This window comes from Emydura macquarii, unplaced genomic scaffold (genome assembly GCF_026122565.2).
Source record: "Emydura macquarii macquarii isolate MOO-44397 ecotype Brisbane River unplaced genomic scaffold, CSIRO-AGI_Emac_v2 contig_2768, whole genome shotgun sequence".
NCBI lineage: Eukaryota > Metazoa > Chordata > Testudines > Chelidae > Emydura > Emydura macquarii.
Window position 1 is genome coordinate 19,836,289 of NW_027132905.1, and position 22,086 is coordinate 19,858,374.

A 22,086-nucleotide genomic window follows, 5' to 3' on the forward strand; every position below is an offset into this window, starting at 1 on the left:
TATCTCCCTTTGGGTTTCTTAGAGATTACTAAAATTTTTCTTGAGTCTTCATTGGTTAATAATTTTTTTGATGTTGGAAGAAATGTTTGAATTACAAGAGTTTTATTTTGTAGTAACTTTACATTTATTATGCATCACATTTGAAGAAGAGAGATGAAAATGACTGGAATTTAAATCCAGCATGAATCAAAGTCAGTCTTATAAATCAGATCCTACACATCAGCTTTTGAAATGTTAAATAGGTCTTAATATCTCAAACCACTCTCTCTTCTCTCTTCAAACCTCACAATTTTTTTTCACACCACTCAATTTCTCTCTCTAGCGATCTGAGGTTAACATGTAATCAGTAGTTTTATTAAATATCATGATCAGCGCTGGTAACATTCAAATTCCGATCATAAATCTTGGCTTGATTCAGATGTTAAATGTGATCTCATCCCAAATGTGCAGAGGCCCCCGTATTACAATAGCATTGGAAGTGACGAAATATAGTACATTGGCAAAGACTTGTGTGTTGAAGCTTGCACTGTGCACATTTGAACGCTGCCTGGCTGTAGCCTCTGCTATTGGTCACTTGCTTTCATGAGCATTCAATTCCTTAACAAATCTTAAGTGATTTTCTAATCAAAATACTGAGAATCTCTGCATTTGTCTGACTATGTTCTAGCCAACGCTGCCCCTTGAGGCAGAATTACTAGCACAGATTTAAGCTATTCTGCAAGCCTAAACGATCCAACTGGACTCATAGTAATGAGTGATATTAAAACACAACAGAAAACAAACCCAAACTGTCACTAAATTTATAGACCATGTAGTAAATTCAGTTTTAAACATGGATACCAGTGAAAAAAACATATGTAGAGATCAGAGTATCATTATCTGATCACTGGCAGATTGTTTTGCCTTCTTGGTATATATAATATGAGCTTGAAGTCAAATTGATGAGGGCTGAAATGAGAGACAGGAAAAGACGGTAATCTGAACAATAAATTACTAAGTGCCCAACCCTGCTCCCTTTTCAATTACAGGCAAAACTCCCATTGACTTCAAGAGCATCAGGATAGGTTCCCAGATCATTACAGTGGGGAGAGTGTACTTTTCTCATTTAGTTGGTTTGTAAGGCAGATGGCTCCTACATTCTCCATTCTGATCCTCATTAAAACATAAGATGGAGAATGCATGAATACAGGAGCCACGGTGCAATGCAGCCTGAGAGAATGGCCACCTACCAGCAAACAGAGAATGCCATCACCAGGGTTTTCATAAGAATAGAACGAAAAATGCAGCTTTCACAGAGGGGGAAAAGTCTAGGGGTAGCACTGTGCTCTGCTACTCTCTCCTTGCCCCATTCAAAGACTTCTCTCCTCTCCTACTGAATAATTCCACCCAATGCACATACCATACAACACATGCTTTATAGTGGAGACATATGTACAGACGGGCAATGCTGAGGAGGTTAAATGTGAAATACTAGAAATTTTTTAACTCTCCAGATTGTTTCTAAAATAATTTATCTTGTAAAAATACATTTATGAATACATAACGACATACTCTGACATAGAGGTTTTGCTGACACCTATTCAAAATGACTTGCATAACTCACTTATGACATTGCTACTCATTAGTAATGCTGCTGTCTCAGACTCACTCCAATAAATCCTTTGAAACATCACATTTTCACATTGTCTCTTTTGCAAATGACTAATAGATGCATAGTGGGTATAATTAAAAAGAAAAAGACAACCTTCACTGCTCAGATACATGCAATAACCATCATATCTTCCTACACTTGGAAAAGACAAATAAATACATCCTGATGTTTTAATTAAGCCCATTGTATACAATGCATATGTGTGTATAATTTGTTGTGTTTTGTACATTCTGTATGCAGGTGCCATGTTGATAAGAATCTTGCTTTGCATGCCACATGCGTTTTCAATAGAAATTACTATGGTGTGTGCTGTATATTCTGATACTATAGCTTTGTCGTCTTCTCTTTAGGTTGACAATAGATGCTGAGTGTCAGTTACAGTTACACAACTTCCCAATGGATGAACATTCCTGTCCACTGGAGTTTTCAAGCTGTAAGTAGTGTGCTAAATTACCTACTCCACTTTTATTTGTATTGACATACTTAGGGCCAGATTTTTAGTTAGGGTAAATCAGTATAATCAGTTGTCTTCAATTGGATTGGCACTGTAGAGGATCTGGACCTTATTTTACAAATGGATACACATTGTTTATGTTCACAGATACAGTATAATAAATATTGTTACTTGAGAATGGTATGTGCTCTGGGACAGCGTGTGGATGAGAGTACACAAATATTCACGATGGTTAATTATGCTTGCCATGAGTGTTATCTTTTATTAATAAATTGTCGTGGTCTAGTTCTTTGTCATGCTTGTTGCATATGCATGACACTCAATTAACTACTGTTGATGTGTGGGTACTTGACATCTCTGAAATCAGTCTAAAGGAGTGAAATGGGAGATTTGACAATGACTTCAGAGGGGCCAGACTGTATCCTAGATGTCTCAAGTTGGGGGAGGGGAGGGGGGGGAAGAATAAGCACCCCACAATATGCTTTTGGAATATAAATAAATATGAAAAGCTGAAAGGTAACTAACATTCCCCCTCCTCCCCAGACTATTCTACTCCATTTTTTTTCTGGATAAATAGAAAATGTGACTGTTTCTCACAAAGTAAATTTAAAAAATAAATATAAGAAAATTAAAAGGTTATGAAGCTGTATTTGGAATTGTTTTGAAGATGGTTATCCAAGGGAAGAAATTATTTACCAGTGGAAACGCAGTTCGGTGGAAGTAGGAGATACCAGATCTTGGAGGCTTTACCAGTTTTCTTTTATTGGACTGAGAAATACTACTGAGGTGGTGAAGACAACCTCAGGTATGATAAGATATTTTTCCCAATCTATCTTCATTCAAAATTCTTTTTTATTTATGTAAAAAAAAGGTTTATGATTGTATGGAGCTTAGCACTGGCAATCGGTAGAACAAATTGATTTTAACTCAGTGGTTCTTAACCTTTCCAAACTACTGTACCCCTGAAGCCTGAGTCCCACCCCCATGGGGCTGAGGCATGTAACTTAGTTTCATGGCGCCCCTGTGGCTCCAGGCAATTGCCTTTCTTGCCACCCCCAATACCAGCTCTGCACTTGCGACCCCTCTAAACCCCCAGGTTGAGAAACACTGTTTTAACTCCTTATGAGTCACCAAGTCTTTATGTATCCTGTAAAATGGCAAAATGAAATGCTGTTCCTTGCACATGCTTGTTCTACACACTCAGAAGGTCCCACCACGGGAAGGAGAGAGCAGCCTCTTTCCAGTTCAGGTGGGTGGGGAGTGGGTAGGAAGGAAAAGATGGAGCTTTGACTGGACCTCCTTTAGGGCACTAGGCAGTGTAGTTGAGCTGTTGTGCAGAGGATAATAAGCTATTCCTGGTCCCTACTAGATGACTACCTGTCCCTCCTGTCCCCAACGCAAGGGGGTAGCTAGGGAGGTTATTGTCACTCAAGTCACAGTTCCCTTCTGAAGCAGTATAGCTGCACACTGCTGTACCTCAGGGCAGCTCTAAGTTATTAAAAGCTACTATGAACTAGATACAATGTGTCTTAGGCAGTTCTGCTTCATATTTCTATCTGCATTACCCCCCTTCAGTATATGCAATAGTCTTTAAAATGATAAACTAAGAAGGTCACTGTTTTTAATAAAAGCCCCATAACTAGGCAGCAAAGTGCATGAGACTTAACAAGTTGGGTCAGAAACACACACACATTCTAGCATTGGTGGTGGAAAGGATTAGCTATCTGGAGACTGGAGAAAGTCATTAAGAGTACAGAACGGTATCGCATACTAATATTCTTGCATATGCACCGGTTCTTTTGTTGTTGATTTCCTACTTTCAAAAGGAATGCTGAAATAAAAGAGAATTTTCTTTTCAGATTTCTTTTGATTGTACCACATTTTATTGCACAAGTTCAAAGAGATCTGGGGCTTTGTGACAATAATTAATGACAATAATTATTAATAAAAGGTTGGCATTTTCAGCACATAATCAAAAAGAGGTATGCTGGTGCTGAAAGCTGCCTGCATGTACATTATACTGTAGTGCAAACAATGTGGTTCAGGATTTGTTGGGTTCCCAGTTCCTGAGTATGTGGATATTAACCACTGATGACATATTTAGTCTTGTGGGTAGCGAGAAAAGGACTGAAGCTTCTTAGCTTGTGGTTGCGTCTGTCTTAAAGCACCTTCTGCCATCCGTGCTATAGAAAATATTTTGTCATCTTATTAAGGAAATGTTGGATTTTTCGCTTTCCTCGCAGATGAAAGGTGCAAAGGAGGGCAAGGGGAGAATGGTGGAACATGGCTACTAATAACTTGCATTGTGTATGACATGTTTGAGTCACTCACCCCCAAAGCAAAAATATAATCAGTGCTGCAGCTCTCCTCAGTCATGCCCCTAAAACAGGCACATTACAAAAGGCAGCAGTGAATAAGTGTATAGTTCTAGGGTCTGGTCCTGCAAAATCAATAGCAAATCTTGCATTGACTTCACCTCAGACTTGACTCAGGTTTCTTTTATTTGCTGTTTCCCTTTCCATGTTTTTTTCCATTCTCTAATGGAGATTTTTGGCTGAAGGGGAAAATAATACAATCTTAAAATGCTACACACTTCAGATCATTGTTCCACTGCTTCCTGCATTTGTGAATCAAGGGCATTTGATGCTGTTTCTTGTAATATTAAGAGAATGCTCATTGAAAGAAATGATGCATTCTCATAAAATGAGAACCATCGTCCTGTGGGACCATTACTCTTGTCTGAGAAACCACAGGAGTGCTTTGAGAGAACAAATATAATTTAAAGATCATATTTGTTATTAATATGCTAATGCACATTGGCCTTTTTCATTTACTTAAAGAAATAAATTAATCAATATTAACTGTGCATTTAAAGACAGTAAAAGCCTACTTTAGCCAACACTATATTAGTAACAAGAAATGCTTTCCAAAGCAACTTAGTCCTGCTGAGCTTCTCTTAAAAGCCTGCTGGGTCTGCACAGAAAACTTGGAAAAACATTGCTCTGAGGCACCTCCTCCTCTGGTATTTATCATATGTTCTCTCTATTTTCTTTTCTGTTTTTTATTGCTAGAGTCATTTGCACGAAAACTGAGTCTGGCCTTGATCCTACCCAATGCAGGTGTCCAGGGCTGTACATATAAACAAAATTAGCAGTATAGGCAGCACAGGGAAACCTGCTCCTACATTACTATGACTGCTACTGCATGAGCCAGAGAGGCCAAAGAGGATAGCACATAGCTAAGTGCCTTATTATGAGGCTTGAAATTGCAGTTTCTACAAGGTGCATAAGATTCATTTCTACTCGGTATGAAAGATTACACCAAGTCCTTACTCTTAAATGCATTCCATTTGTAGTTTCAGTTCACACTTGCACATCTGCAATTTAGCCAACCTATATTTTCTGCTGTTCCACTCAGGGTCCAAAATTAAATGCCTTTGTTCTTTATGTGCTTATTTCTTGCTGCTTACTCCTCAACTGAGTTTTAAAAGTCAGACTCTCAAGTTTTCATGGATATATTTGCATATAGCTAATTTACATGAACAAATCCCCAATGTGTGTGCACAAGTCAGGCATTTGGGCACCTACTTGTCCTATCTGGTCCCTATAACTCTATCCACCTGCACTAGTGGGGAATTCCTTGTGTAGATCAGTGGCACAGTCATTGGGAATTTTTTGATAAAACTCCTTAATGTAGGTAAGGCCTTAATATAGCTGCCTTGTTTTGTGCAGCTGCATTTTGCTGTAGTGATAAATACTCACTGATTACCGCTTCATGGGCCCCTAGACCAGTGGCAATTTGGGGCTACTGATATGTTGGAGGAGCCAATAGGGAACAGGTTATTGAGGAGAAGCTATGGCCTGGAGGGAAAGATGGGGGGCATAGGGGACAAAGTCTGTTAAATGGATGTCGTGGAGGGGAGAGAGCCTAGGGAATTTTTGGGTGGCAGGAGGAACTGGCACAACCTGAAAGCTGGATGTGAAAGACACATAGGGGGCTGTGGTAGAGCAGTGGGAGTCTGGAGCATCCTCCCCAAATCTGCTCTTCTCCCATTTTAGCATGTTCTCTACTCTGTCCCCTTGCCTGTTAGTCAGAACCACCACTGCCTCCTGCTTCCCAGCTCTCCATGATGGCCTGGCTTCATCAGTAGGAGCCGACAAAGCAGAAGCAGAAAGGTTGTCTAAGACATGGTGTCACAGCAGCCCCCTGTGGCCCAGAGGAGATACCTCACTTCCTGCCAAGCCCAGCTGAATATGTGAGCTCTTAGCTGGTCTGTGAGGAAGCATGGCACTGCAGATGAATGCAGATGATGCTCTAGGGTTCCCCCAAGCCAGTAAAGGGTTCAGTCAATGCCTGCCTTGCAGCTGTAGGTGCCTTAACTGCTATGCTGTTGTGGCTCACAGCCCTGACTCAAACGGCCAGCATACAAGCATGCAGGTCATACACTGGCTTCTACTACCCAGTTACTCTTTGCAGGGGAACCTCAACAGCTTTTTCAGCCCTGTGTTCTCTCCTAGAAACCTTTCTCTTCAGTGCACAGGCTCTCTTACTGTAGCACCCAAAAAAACCTTTTTAAGTTCAGTTCACTGCTACTTTAAGGAGACAGTACACAGCAGCTTATAACTTAACTGGGGTGGACAAACTCTCCACTTCAGTCAAAGACCTGTGTTGGTTTATGGTAAAAGTAAAACAAATTCATTAACAAAAGGACATTGTTTTAAGTGATACCAAGTATAAGGAACATGGATAGAAATTGTTACAAACAAACAAAAAGTAAAAATATGCTTCTAAGACTAAAACTCAACTTAACAAACAAAGGTCTTTTGTTCAAAGAAGTTTTTCTCACCATGGTCTTTCTTCCAGCATGGCTGGTTACACCTTTAGACAAGACACAACACACAGAGCTCAGAGCCCTTGGTTTCCTTGACTGCTTAGGTGAAGGATAAGTATGGGGTTCTCTCTCCTTTTTATATTCCACTAAACCTTTGAAATGTATTGTTTGAAAAGTAAACCCAGACAAAGTTTCTCACTCCTGATGGGGTGTCTTCTCCATGCTGTCTTCTCCACTGCTTGCTATCTGGATAGCTTTGTTACCTTATGTGTAAGTGTACCTTCATTATATCTGCCTGAGGAGTAGACTGGTCAAATAAGCAAATGCACATTCTTTTGTCTACAATAGACTGGGCTTCTGTGTTGTTTCCCAACACATTAAGAAAATAATTATAACTCTTGGTACCTACCCCATACATGCACCACAGAATGATTTTCAGGGCCAATATGTTACCAGTTTTAATATGATGCCTTACCTGACACCTTTTAGACACAGGTTATGACAGCACTGTGTTAGGTATGGTGAGTATGTCAGGCCTCACAAGAGCTGCTGAGACAGTAGTGAACAAAGAAAGGGGCCTTTGTGTTACAGTAAATGTCACAGAAGGTGTGTAACACCTGACAGCCCAGCTGAATGACTGCATACACATGCAAGTACCTAATGTGATGCACACAACCAGTACAAACCCACATTTGGAAATCTAGCCCTAAAATATTGCACTCTACTAAAGCAAATAAGTGACTGGAATATCACAAGCCAGTCTATCATCTCCTTTTAAATGGAGTGAGTCGTCCTGAGTTGTGAATCTGTTCCAATAAATATTGACCTTTTCAAACCATCTCTAATTTACCTGGAAGATTACATGGAACCAAAAATCAAGAGATGACTGAGCAAATGGACTCTAGTCTCTTAAGACATCTGGGATTTGTTTAATGTAAATAAGAAGTGTTAACTCTAAAGATGTAAATCTGCTGTTGCTGTTGTCTGTTAATGAATGAATGAATGCTACCTATCACTGAAATAAATGGATAGTTAGACACTCAGTAGCACATAACATTCCGAAACATAGCCAGTGAATTCTATGTGGATATACCTGGAACATTTGGAAGTTTTCAGGCAGTTAATTCATTTGCCAAATGATTTCACTGTGCAGCAGGAGACAGCTCTTCAGCATCAGATTCTTAAGTGGAAATAATTGCATTCTGCCTGCAAATATTCCCCTGTAGTTTCAGTTGGATGAACTATTTTTCCCCTCCTGAAAAGCTATTATGAAGCTGGTACAGAATAGCTGTCTGCCACTGATAGCACTACACCAGAGGTAACTGTGTTTTAGCCGTGGGTAAAGTGAGCTCTCTATGCTGTGGCATTGAGCAAAGGGGCAGAATTTCATTCAGAATCGTATTTGTCCCCTGAGATCTGTGCTGTTGGAACAGCAGCGATTTTGCTCACATGCTTCAAAATCAAATACTTCACGTATCAATAGACTCTTACCACACAGCTTCAATATGAATATTTCATTCAGCTATCTTCATTTGAAATGAGCTTAGACATGAGGTTTCATGCAGGCCGTGAACCTCAGTCCATGCTTACAAAATATCGGTCAGCCTGTATTGATGTTTTTCACTCAGATAGGAAGGTAACCTCTCTCTCTGCCAAGCGGCCTTGATAATCTTATTATCCACTTGATAATATTTTAAATCATATTTACCAAGGTGTAGATGGGGAAGACTGATATCCTTCAGCAATTGCACTGCAGCCTCATGCAGTGATCGGCATTATACATCCAGTAGTGGCATGTCTAGGGGATATGTCCAATGCCTTGCTATGTGCTGGCTATCCCTAACTGCCATAACAGTGACTTGGGGCCATTAGCCGCCAGTGAACATTACAGCAGCCTAAGGCTGTTCTCTAACTTACGCTAGGAGATGACCTTAGCTGGCACAGCCAATGCAGAATCAGGAGAGTGCAAAGGTGACTTATATAGCCCAATACTCTCCTGCATTAGGCCAGATTTCAAACTGCTCGTCTGCTTCAAGGCTACCCTAAAATTGGCTTGGTTGGCTGCAGGAGGTTCCCCTTTACATAACACAATCCTGAGATTGTTTAGAGCCAGCATAGTACGGTGATAAGGCGAAAGGAAAAGGGTCATGGTTGAAATGTCCTTGTACTTACCAATCCCTTAGGCAGATAATGCAAGTTAGTGCAATCCTTACAGTTCTCTAAATTGCATTGATGGTCCATCCCAATAAACCGCCACACGATTGGGGTGGTTGGGAAGAGAGTGTAATGTTCACTCGCTGGGATCTGTCAAGGAGGAATAATCAAAGCCGGTTTAATTCAAGTCTGCTTACTCCTGACAGGTCCCACTGGCAGGTAAACAGCACCCCATGATCAACAGTGTGAAAAGACCTAAGAATATTAACACTGGTATCTTTCCATGTCTAAAAGGAGACCATCCACCATGCTAGAGACTGCAGTTGTTGTTGTTGTAATCACCATGGACCTGATCCTGAGGCAAGTGAAGTCAATAACAAAACACATATTGACTTCAGTGGTGAAGGATCAGACTCCATATTAGGGAACAGGAGCTTCTAATGCACACATCTGTGAAATCCAACAGGACAAACAGGGCATCCAGGAAATATAATTAACTGAGACCTATTCTTTTTTGACCTGGTGCAGCAAAGTTTGTGAGGCAGGCCTGCCATGCTGCCTGGAGATAGATAAATGTCATTCTTTCAGTACTAACAACTCTGAGTGGGAACTTTTGGACTAATGTCACCACGATTGTTGCATCTATGCATGCTCTGATTCCATAATTTTGTTGTCTGCAGTGAACTGGACTATTGGAAAACAGCTCAATGTAAAGTGTTGGGAGGGAGAACACAGCCAAGAAGGCTGAAATCATAAAAGATGCATTAGCCACATATTGCAGTTCTAACTGAATTGTAATTGAGTTTGAAGGGCTATCAGAGTTTCATTGTTAATGCATAAAAGCATTCAAAGAAAAAAGACTTCCTAACTTTGTAACTATCTTTTTACAGTGGAAATTTAGACTTTACGGACTAAAGCTCTGAACTGATGTGGAAAATCCTGTGTTCTTATGGAAATATATATTTTGAACTCCTATACTTTGATAGATGTACTTTTCTATTTGTTTGCATTTATAAAATACTGAGAACTTTACACTTCCATTTTCTGCCTCAAGTTTGCTTGCTGCTAACCGTGGCGATAAGGAGAATTGAAAGGCTCTTTGATGAAGATTTTCTCTCTTTAGGAAGGTTAAAGGTTTCATTAATGATTTGGGTGTTGAAATTCCAATGACAGTAAATCAGCATCTTATTCCTTGATCAGACTTGCCTATTTACAGCTGCAATGCACAGTCACCCCAATAAAATAAAAGTTGACTTTCCCTGAAGGAAAGAGTAGCTGAATCATGAAACCTCTCTCACCCTCAGATAGTAAGAGTGCCCTATTGAGCAGACACTCTCTGGGCTCAAGTTTGCTTTTCTAAGTATCTGCCCTGCAGGTATGGTTTGCTACAGGCTTTAGGAAAGACAGGTAGGAATAAAAAGGATTAATATCCAAGCAATCAGAAAGTGAAGGAGCTGCCAGATTTTATAAATATGTCAGTTGCTTCTAATGCAGAACTAATTAGAAAAGCACAGATGCTGAATGCTAGAATTTGTTTTGTAATAAATACAAATATAGGACTATTCTTGATATGAGGGAACAGTCACTTCAAGAAAAAATAGCAACTTACCCACTTAAAATAGTAGGAAAAATAATTTGATCACATAAAGGATGAACTTTAAACTGCTAAAAAAAGAAAGAAAGAAAAAAGCTGTCTTGACTGTTTTTCTTTCTAAGATAAAAACAGCAAATCCATAGTCTGATCCCATCTTCAGAAACATTTTCCACAAAGCAAACAATTTATAAACATCACAGAAACAATCATGTTTCCCTTAGTGCAGTTGTGAATATGGCTTTGTAAGTACTGATGAGTCTTTGAGACACATTATGCATATTAAAATGAAAGATTTCCCTGCACAACCCAGTTCTTTTTCATCTTCTTTTTTTTTCCTTCCTGTTTGCAGTGAAATCATAATATTCCTGAGAATAATTGATTGTCATGGAAACTGGTGTAGTATCACAAGAGAAAATCATTGTAATTTTATTGTTTGCAATTGGAGATGGATCTAATTAAAACGAATTGTGATGGGAAATCATTAGTTCAAAAAGATTATACACAATGGCTTAGTGGCTAAAGAAAATGTAGATTCATAATTACTACAGAACTACACTGAGTTTGTATATTAAGCACTCTTTTAGAAAAATGTTTCTGTATAATAGAAGGGTACATTAAACATTATATAGGAATAAGTGCTGTATTCTGGTGAGCTGCCTGAAATTCTATTTAGAATTTTCAGCACCTAGCAACTTCCATATCTAAACAACTTGATACATTAAACAATTCTGCAACAAAAGTAGGATGTGAATCTACTTTGGTATCCTAAACTCTTCAAATTAAGGCTATTATGCAGATATGGAGTCATGAAGTAGGCTAGGTAAACTGTATGCTGATCAACATTGCACTGATTGGTGGATTTCTTCCCTACTCATGCTTTATTTCTGGACACTGGATGTGTCCAAACATAAAAGCTGACTCACTGTACAATTATTTCAGCCATGATTACTTCTCTCTCTCTTTTTTTTCTATTCACTTATCCTTTCCTCAACTTCTTTTTGTTCCTTTTGCTATGGGAGTAATTTATTTGAATCAGGCTTTAACAAACCTAAAATGATTGGTTAAAACTTAACATCAGAAGGAATGTGTGAAGGCAGTGATAGCTTGATGTTGATGGCATGCATCATGGAAGGATTGCTCATTTGAAATAAATTTGGATTTGCCTCTGGTGTATATGTGTCCTAAATAATAAACACATATGCCTCCAAGGTTGTTCTTGCCCAATTAAATCCCTTCACTTTATAAGTGCAATTGCTAGCTTCTCAGCTTCATGTCATTACATAGCGTTTTTGGTAACCTACTTAGCTAAAATGCTGTAGGTTTTTCATCACTGTATTTGAGTGGATATAAGACTGATTAAATGCAAGGCAGTGCAACAAACAACTCAGCAGGAGTTGCACAACATCAATATGTGTTAATAACAACCAAATCTACTTAAATATTCCAGTGTGAAAAAACAATGTGAAAACTAAATTTAAGACCATTGGGTTTTAAAGAGACCCTCTGATGTCATATACCATTGGGTCTAGATTTTACTTTTAATTGTGTTAGAACTAAACAGAAAATAGAAGTAGGAGGTTAAATCGAAATGGGCACAGTATGTGTTAGTTTTTAGTAGAACTCCCTATAATACAGCTACCCTAGAGGTAAATTTTGTACATGCTGTTATATTACGTTTATTGGTAGATGTACTCTATAATTCCACACATGAGATCATTAAACATTGGTAGCATTTCTGAGTATGATTCTCAGTCGCCTAGGCAGGGAAATACAACTGTGAAATGTTAAATACAGTAATCTCTCTTCCTGAATGGGAATCAATATTTTATCCTTATGACATCAAGTGTAATAAATGAACATGAACTGTCCCTCTTTCTGTTGGTAAGATTAATTCTTTATTGTAAATACCATATTTTCTTATTTCCTTTTAAATAAGGAATAATTTCCTCGTTTCGATATATTCTGCAGCAGCTACAAATATGCCACTTATCTAAAAATAAAATAAAATCCATTACATTAATTCCCTGCTATTAGGGAGCAGAGTGTATAATTATTAGAGTAATATAATAAATATAATATAGTATAATATCCTGCAGGATAAAGTTAATGCAACAATGCTTCCCTCTTTTATTATGCCCTGTATGGGGGAATCTCAACACTCTTTACAAGCTAATGAATGAAGCCTCACAACACCCTTTTTTAGGTGGGCAAGCCTTATGGTGATATGAAGAATAAACTCCCTGGTTTGTGAGGGGCTGAAAATGGTTGTGATACTAGTCAGCAAATTTCTGTTCCTTAGAACTGAATAATACCGATGACTGGATAAATGCTTAACATCCAGATCACTTAGACTGTAGCTCATCCAATGATTTTTCCTCCGTCTGAGTTCAGTTCACCTTGAGAATGCTAGTTTGAAATATTGCTGATTAGTCACATAATCTGTGTCATAACCGATCATTTGCTATTTTTTTATTTCAAACTAGATGAGTGAAAAAAACCCAATATAAATGAGATCAGAAGCCTTTTTTATTTTGTATAAATTATTATTATCTGTGTTCATATAATATACATACTATATTACACAAAAATTAAAATTAGTAAAAACTGAGTGTGTGGGGGGGGGGGCGGGGTTCTTGGAATATAATCTGCTGTTATCCACTCAAATTCTTAAATAATAGAAACTGAATCCTTCCAAGTCGCCCTCATTGAAGGTTCATTTTCTCAGCTCACTGCAGTAGACTACAAGTCTGGAATAAAGCTATTGAGAATAATGAGAAAGGTAACATGACAAGGAAGAAAGTTAATGTCTCAGTCACTACAATGGCTCTTACTTTCATTGCCTGAGCAGGTTCAGTAGCAGTAACTGAAGGTAATTTATTAGAGCATTCTTTCACTGCTGCTACCTCTGCTGCTGTTCCACAGCAATCCTTTGTGTCATGCATTTCTTGAAAAACAGCTAAGCTGCAGTGTTAAGTTGCCATCCAGAGAACACCAAAGATATTACTGAATAATACAAAACAACCCATTTACCTTTCATTCACCATCTCTATCATTAAAAAACCAAACAATTCTATTAACAGATCCAGGCATATTTCCAGAAATGGAAAGAACTAACAAACTTTCAACTATGCATAGGGACAAGAGGTTTACTGTGAAAACAACATCTAACTGAGTTGACCAGAAGACATGAGAAGCTGGCAGTGAGAACGACACTGCTAATGAAGGGTACAAACATTAAGGTCTCAATTTTGGATTCTATAATCCTGAACTGGGGATGAGAAGGAGATGCATTGGCTAAGAACTGGCACATAGAGACATTAACTCTTCAGGAGGCATAATGCTATCTGGGCACTGAGCGAAGCCTGCTCTGGGTTCAAGCTACACCTTTGCAAAATGTTCTGCAAGTCCTCCTTAGTTGGCACATAGAGGAGAAGTGTGATGCCCTTATTTCTCATCTCATCGAATGTAAGATCTCACTAGGCAATTAGCTCATATTAAAAGATGGTCTGGAGTGTCCTGGTAATATGTTAAACACTCAGTACAGACAGGGACTGTCATTGTTTAATGTCATGCCAGCTGGCTAAGCTAAGGTAAATCCAGCTGGCACCATGTAAACCTGTCTATGGTGAGTGTTAAATCATGATGAATATTGTGTTAGTTACCACAACTCCTCAAGATCATAATGCTAGAACAACTTAGTGATGACAAGCAGACATTCCCCCTCTTAGGAATTCCACCCCCCTAGTGCCAATACACCCAACACACACACACATGCTCCCAGTGGCTGCAGCAAAGTCCTGGCAGCCCCCTGAGCTGGTGAGGTCGGAGAAAAGGGATTCTTACCCTAGAGCCCTCTGTAGTGTGCTCACATTTGTCCCTAAATGTGTGCAAGTTGATTGGAGGATTTGTGTCTCTTTGAGTGACAGAAGGATTCCCTGTGAGAACAAGTTTAGATTTTTTTTTAAAGGAATACATTACTCAGAATTTCAACCAGAGCTCTAGACAGAACTATTTCTGAGGCTTGAAAAAGTTCAGTTAATTTTTGTTTTGTTTTTAATAATTTTCTCAAGCTTCTGCAACATCAACTTCCAAATGGGATGCAAGCCAGAAGAGCCAAAACACCTTAAGGAAGTGTGATCCCAGGACATTTTTGGATGTACACTGAAAGCAGGAAATATGGAACTCTTGAGCAATTTTCAGACTAAATTTTCAATTCTATAAAAATGTATGTAGTCTGGATATGTAGAGCCCTGCACTGATACAAATATGTGGATCCACATCCAATCTGCATCCTTAGGAATAAACTTTCACCCTACCTGAAATCTGCCCTCCCTCTTTTAGATTTACCCACATCCGCATCTGCTCATCAGCTGTTCTGGAGCCAGCAGCCCTCCCTGAGCTGTTGAACCCCTGCAACCCCAAACAGCTGATGAGCCCTGCCTAACAGCTGATCAGATGTTGAGCCCAGCCACCTGCCTAACAGCTGATGAGCCCTCCCAGATGCCCCTCCCACCTAACAGCTGATCAGCCCTGCCATCCCATCTAGCAGCTGATCAGCTGTTAAATCCTGCTAGCACTTTAACAGCTGTGACTATCTGACCACGATCCGCAAGAAATGGTCTGCGGATATCTGCATTGCATCCGTGGATGTGGATGTCGAGGATATAAAGTGGATCTCCATGGATTTGCAGGGCTCTATGGATATGGTTCAGATAAGCATCCAGGAATTTGGGTACCTACTTAACACTGTATGCAAAATTAGGCAAATATGTTGTTTGTTTGATAATCATCAAACAGCTCCAGTCTGGATGGCAGTACATGAACAAGCTGAAACAAAAGCCTTCACAACACATACTCTCTATGATTGACTCATGCCTGTGCTGATGTCAGAAGTACTAAAATTCATCTGCAGAGCCCAGTTTTCAGAGCTGGCTATTTGAGCTAGGGCTCCCTAAAGTTGTTAAGGTCAGCACTGGAACTCAAAAGATGAATGTAGGGACTGTCAATATGAACATCTGTATAGGCACCCAAGCTTGGAAATTGGGTGCACAGTAATTAAATAAAAATAAATAAAAAAGGAAAGAATCAATAATAATCTGAAATTAAGAAAAAGCACAAGGAATAGAAATTGAATTTCTTTATTTCAAAGTTTCAGTAATTATTTAATTAGACTGTAAGCTCTTTGCGGGCAGGAACTGTCTAGCACAATGAGTCCTGGTCCAGGACTGGGTCTCCTATATGCTACGGCAATACATATAAATAATAAGTATTAATAACAGTAATAGAGGTGAAAAAAAGAACTAGATTTTGGAACCTTTGTTCAGAATTGTGATAACATGCTCATGCAAGAAGGCCCATTGGCTCCAATAGGATTACTCCCATGAGTAAGTGCTCATGAAAGGGTATAAGGGCTCCAGAATCTGGCCCACAAAGCTGAGCAGACACAAAGGGATTACATCTGTTTAACAGGAGGTACCATCCTAGCTTTCTAATGAACAGAGACATTTTTATGCTAAAAGTAGATGAAATATTTCAGATTTATTGGCATCCCTTTGGGATGCAATTTAATAACACCATCACTATTGTTTATACAGTTAAAGCCTGTGGTCATTTTGAATAGTTTGCTTGTCCTTTTTCAGTATACTGCAGTGCTTTACATGAACTGCTGGCTCTCTTTGTTCCTACTTCACTCTCCTGTATGCTGTGTGTGAGAATTAATGGTAAATGCTTCTTAAGGAATGGTGCCACTAGAGGCTAAAAGAAACGTGCTGCTGGACAGACAGCTTGTTGAAGGAAGATTGCTTCCTCTGTCTTTATAGGAAAGTCAACCTGTGTATTTACTGGCTAGCAGTAAAAAGCATTTTCACATTCCTCCCAGGAAATTCCTGGACTTCTGCTAACCAAATACTGCCATGTAGTATACGATGAGCAATCAGTGGGGTTATTATCACTTTGTTTGTTTTTTATGTACTCTGCTCAGCTATAAGAAAATGACTCCACATCATGACTGATTTTGTTTCACTTAGAGCCTATAAGAAACAGACTCCAGCTGCAAACGAATAGCCAGTATATTATTCCTAAAGCCAACCAATCATCTCAACCTCAGGTCTAGTATGACAATGTCTTCCACAGAAAGATAAACACAAACAAGCTTGGGTGACTGTTTTATGCATCTCCATCTGTTTAGTCACAGTGACAGCTTTATCTGTAGAAAATGAATGACATGAACACAGTGGCAGCATTAGCTCAATGCAACCTATGGACCATACAAGTCCTTTCACTTCCATAGACTCTGCACTGCACTAAGCATACCCAACCTGCCAGGCAAAGCATCTTCCCAGATTCCGTCTCTGTGTTCCTGTCTTATTCTAGCTGCTGCAGACTACAGCAGAAAGTGAATTTTTTTTGCAAGATTTTTCCTCTACTCTTCACTTGGAGTGTGGCATTAGCTCCACCTTCTAGCTTCTCACTCCATTTGGGAGGAGGTCACTAGGAGCTTCTGAACCACCATATGAGGAGGTTTATAGTAGGAAGGAGGAGACAGGGTGAGTTTCATAGATGTGTGGAACAGGAATGGATGATAAGACCTGTTTTCCTCATTTAGGGCCCTGCAAAACCTAGGTTCATCCCTGCCTAAAATTGTTAATGTATCTGCATATTCAGCATTGGGAAGTCAACATTTGTGATACAAGTTTCCAAAATACTAAGGGTCTCTCATTCCCAATGCTACTCCCATTTTGTTCAGCAAGCAAGGCAGAAATGTTAACTCAAACATGAACTGCTTGCTCCTTCAACAGCTATTCTGTTTGCTCTGCAAGTTCATTTCATTATCCACACAAGCCCTTGACCAGCAGTGTGAATAGCAGGAACCAGGTTTGGATCTCCCTCATCTCAAAGGATATAGGTGGCCTAAACCAGAACTTTACAGAACCTCAAACAGGCTTCAGATGCACAGTTTTAAGAAATGGTCCAAGTTCCTTAGCAGAAGTTTCAACTGAATATTTTTAACTAGTCCAGTTGGTGTAACTAGCTTTTAACAGAAAACAACATGTCTATTGTGCTACTGGTTCCAGGGACTTACAGTTTCTGAGGATATTGATCCTATAGTTGAAACCAATTGAGGCCTCATGGAGGTTATTGGAATTTCCATTAAGTTTGGCTCAGCTCACATTTTAGCTAAATCAGCTTGCTCTTCCCTTGCTGCTGATTCAGTGCGTTTAGAAGTGGTAGTCAATACTGCATTAGAGGGCTTGCATACAACTGATGAATGAAACCATTTTCTAAGAGTATCTTCTCTACTATCCTTCATACCAATATCAATATCCATTTATGTGCTTATATCTGCCTCATCACTGTAGTATCTGAGCTCTGCTGGTAGGAAAAATCTTCATTATCTGTCCTTAATGGTGCCTAACAAACAAGGCAAGGCCTTGGGGACTTGAAGAAGACCTTACAAAATGATCTTTGTGGCTACTATACTGTTTGTGGGAAAACGAAAGAAACATCCTAAAATCCATAAGGACTTTACAGAGGAAAATACTGTTAAATTCAATAGGTCAGAGACATATTTGGAAGTTAATTTTCATAGATTGGACTTCATGGATAAAATAAAAGGTGCTAGAGATGACTGGATAATTTTAAGAAAATGTGGGAAAAGGACAATTTTTCATGAAGATTTTCATGAAAAATTGGTCCCTTTTTGACCATCTCCAAAAGCTTTTTATTATAGAATTCTTCAATGACAGACAGATCTAACCTCCACCTTCTGACTAAGGGGTAGGTTGTCACAAGCTGTATTTAGCCATGCCTAGGATAATAAAGAGTAAGGCTCCCCCTTATTTCCCTGTACTGCTCTGCTCTGCTCTGCTCAGCTCAGGTAGTGACTCTGGCTGCATTGAAAACATCAGGGGCTATTTGCCAGATTCACCTTACTTGGAGGAAGTGGATGCAGGACAATCAGAAAAGTCAAAAAGTGTGTGGAGCTCTAGCTCTGTCCCCTATTCTTGTTGGCTAAAATAACTGGCTGGGTGCGCAGGGAAGACTAGACCTCTCCAAGAAAAGAGTTGGAGTAATTTACTCCTTCTCCATAAAAAAATGGGCAGCAGGGGTGGATTTGTGTCTCTGAATCATAATTCCTTATTTGGTAATCCTACTACAGTGCAACCTCTTTACTCTGGCAGATTGTAATATTAAAACCTAAGCCCGAACTGAGACATCTGGTACAGGAGTGTAAAATGCAGAGGTTTGTACAGCAGCAGGATATGACCAAGCTCCTGAACAAACTTGGTATGCCACTTTGGCATTTGTGTCCCCAAAGAGAGCAGGAAAGGGAAATAGGGGCATAGAGGAATAGACAGAGACAAAAGTAACTGAGACTGAACAAAACTTTTTTGTAATTGAATCTGAAACCCTGAATCACATGAAACTCACCTCAGCCCCAATCTGAATCTATGTGGGCTAACCCCCGTGCCATTAGTGAGCCTCACTGAAGACCCAAAGAGAAGAGGACTGCAAGTGTCATTTTAGGTGAAGATTGATTGGGTTTGCATGGCTTTTGCTCAATTTTGTTTTAATAATATTAAATTAAATTAAAATATAAATTTTGGGTTCATGTGAATCCAAAATTCACAATTAAACTTGGGCGCCCTAAATCATAGGAACTGAACTCTCTAGTAAGGTCTGCAAGGACCCCAGTGAATTGAAAGGAGAAAGGGTTTGCACAGCCCTAGCATTTATAAGCAGAGGGGATTCCCTGGATTTTCTGAATGTCATCATCGAATCTTAGAAGATCAGGATTGGAAGGGACCTCAGGAGATCATCTAGTCCAACCCCCTGCTCAAAACAAAACCAACCCTAACTAAATCATCCAAGCCAGGGCTTTGTCAAGCCACACCTTAAAAATATCTAAGGATGGAGATTCCACCACCTCCCTAGTAGTCCATTCCAGTGCTTCACCACCCTCCTAGTGAAAACGTTTTTCCTAATATCCAACCTAGACCTCCCCCCTGCAACTTGAGACCATTGCTCCTAGTTCTATCATCTACTACCATTAAGAACAGCCTAACTCCATCCTCCCTGGAACCCCCTTTCAGGTGGTTAAATGCTGCTATCAAATCCCCCCCTCATTTTTCTCTTTTGTAAACTAAACAATCCTAATTCCCTCAGCCTCTCCTCATAAGTCATGTGCTCCAGCCCCCTACTCATTTTTGTTGTCCTCCGCTGGACTCTTTCCAATTCGTCCACATCCTTTCTGTAGTGCGGGGGAGGGGAAAACTGGACGCAATACTCCAGATGTGGCCTCACCAGTGTCATCCCTCAGCCCATAGTTTTGCCCTGAAGATATTCTGCAGGAGGAGAGAAAGAAGGAGAAAGTGAGCTGGCACTTCCAATCCAGTTCAGCAAACAGGAGACCAGGAGATATACTCTAGTAGCAGGCTTTTCAGGTTTTGCTGTCTTGGAGCAAGGCTTCTGGATTAGCAAAAGTGCATTATGTTTAAACAGAAGATGATAGCTAGCACCACCTCAGGGGAAGGGACCCCCTCAGGAACAAAACCCCTGAGAGTTCTATTTAAAAGTCAAAGTGTTTTTGACTGGCAGTGATTACATTGCTGCTACCTTCAGTAGAGAATACTGAGACAGACATGCAGCTTCTCTCCACCATCCTGAATAAGAGTATCCACATCCTATGGACCAGCCCACCTCCTCTTAAGGTCAATGTTAGTCTTTCCACTCTCTGAAAGAGGAGTTGGATCAGGCTCTGTACACAGAACTCTTCAACATACTATATGATGCAGATAGCACCATGCCGCCCGTTATACTATGTGATTGTAAGGTCTATGTGATTGTGTTTATGTTAGTAACGGAATGAAGAGAGAAAATTTACTCAGTAAAACCACTAATATTCTAGGAGGAAATACGTATTGATTTTAAACAGTCCTTATTCTCCCCACACTTTCCAGTACCTCTTCTTTTTATTTTAATAAATAACCATACTTTCAATGGTAAAAATACTTACTTCAGTGGAGGAAGGGCTTTTGCACTTGGGTTATGAAATCATAACAATGCCCTTAGTTTTTCTGCCCCACAAAAATACTGACATCTTGGTATACAAATATTGCAATTTAGATGTTCTAATGACTTCATCTAAACATCCTACTGTCTTTTGCACTGAATTTTCAAACCTTAATTTTAGCTCCAGTGCTGAAATATCTTTGGTACTTGAATAGTTAGGTATCTACATGGGAGTACAAATTATTGCGTTTATAGTTTTGTGCCCATGTGTACCTGTGTTTAGAAAATAGTGCCTCAAGTGGTGCATATTTATGGGGGGTTTTGTTGGTTGGTTGGTTGATTTTTCAACTTATGTTTTAATGCATAATATCTTGGATAAGAAAGCCATTGGACCTGATTCTGCATTGCAATGTACTTTGTGTTGCCATACAGAGCTGTGTAAAGTGTGTGTAAAACATGCCAAGTCAGGACTGAGCTCAGTGTGACTACTTGGGGAAGTAAGAGCCTGATCCAAAGTTCAGTTAAGTGAGTGAGAATCTGCAACAGCTCAGTGAGCTCAGTTGCTACTTGTTCTAGGATTAATAGACCAGAACTGTGGTATGACCTACACCACATGGGGGGACATAAACTTTAGGTTATCTGAGTGGACTTGGATTCTGAGTGGAGTATGATCCTGGCACTAATTATACTGCTTGTGCTGATAGCTGTACATATCACTTTCTTTGTGTTCTACCATTTGTCATGTTTGGGGTCTGTGTTGGATTTTCCTTCTCCCTCTCATTTCATCTGTTCTAATTCACTAAGGAAAATCTGAACAATTTCTAAATGACTAAAGGGAGTTTTCCTCTGTTTTATAATGCTTCCCAATATAAAACATTTTTAAATGTTAAAAAGCTGGGTTTTCTTTATTCCTCCCAGGATTCTCATTCACAATGGAATATTTCCTTTTTTACTAACTCAATAGGATACAATTTGTGGCCTGAAAACAAATACAACGGCATCATTTTCACATTATAATGTGAGCCATAAGATCCCATATGACCATACTTTGTGTGGGCTCTGAACATTCTGCTGAATAGGTTTATTTTGAAGAGTAAATGCCTGCATTTGTTTGAAAGCTCTTCCTGCTTCTGGGTAGCCAGATTTACATTAGAAAATGAAGTCCAAGATGGCATCTGTAATCTCATGGGACCTTTTCATATCCTAAACTGATCTATTAGACCTGATGATACATAAATGTAAAATATTCATGCTCATTCAGCTGGACCTTTTGAGAAATTATCCCTGAGCAAAACACACTCTCTCCATTCTTTCCTTAAGCTTTGCTGCTTCAAGGTCTCTGGTCCTCTTATTCCAGGCCTTGTATGATTCTAGAAACATACTTAATCTCA

The 22,086-nt window shown here is 39.4% G+C and overlaps 1 protein-coding gene across 2 annotated transcripts in view; it reads left to right on the plus strand.

Moving 5' to 3' along the window:
- The window catches only part of GABRG2 (gamma-aminobutyric acid type A receptor subunit gamma2), a 91,957-nt gene that overhangs the window by 38,121 nt on the left and 31,750 nt on the right, over positions 1-22,086 (plus strand). For both annotated transcript variants that reach the window (XM_067566583.1, XM_067566584.1), the window contains exons 5-6: positions 2,002-2,084; positions 2,773-2,910. In XM_067566583.1, the coding sequence (XP_067422684.1) occupies positions 2,002-2,084; positions 2,773-2,910 (221 nt within the window). The remainder of the gene's footprint in view (positions 1-2,001; positions 2,085-2,772; positions 2,911-22,086) is intronic.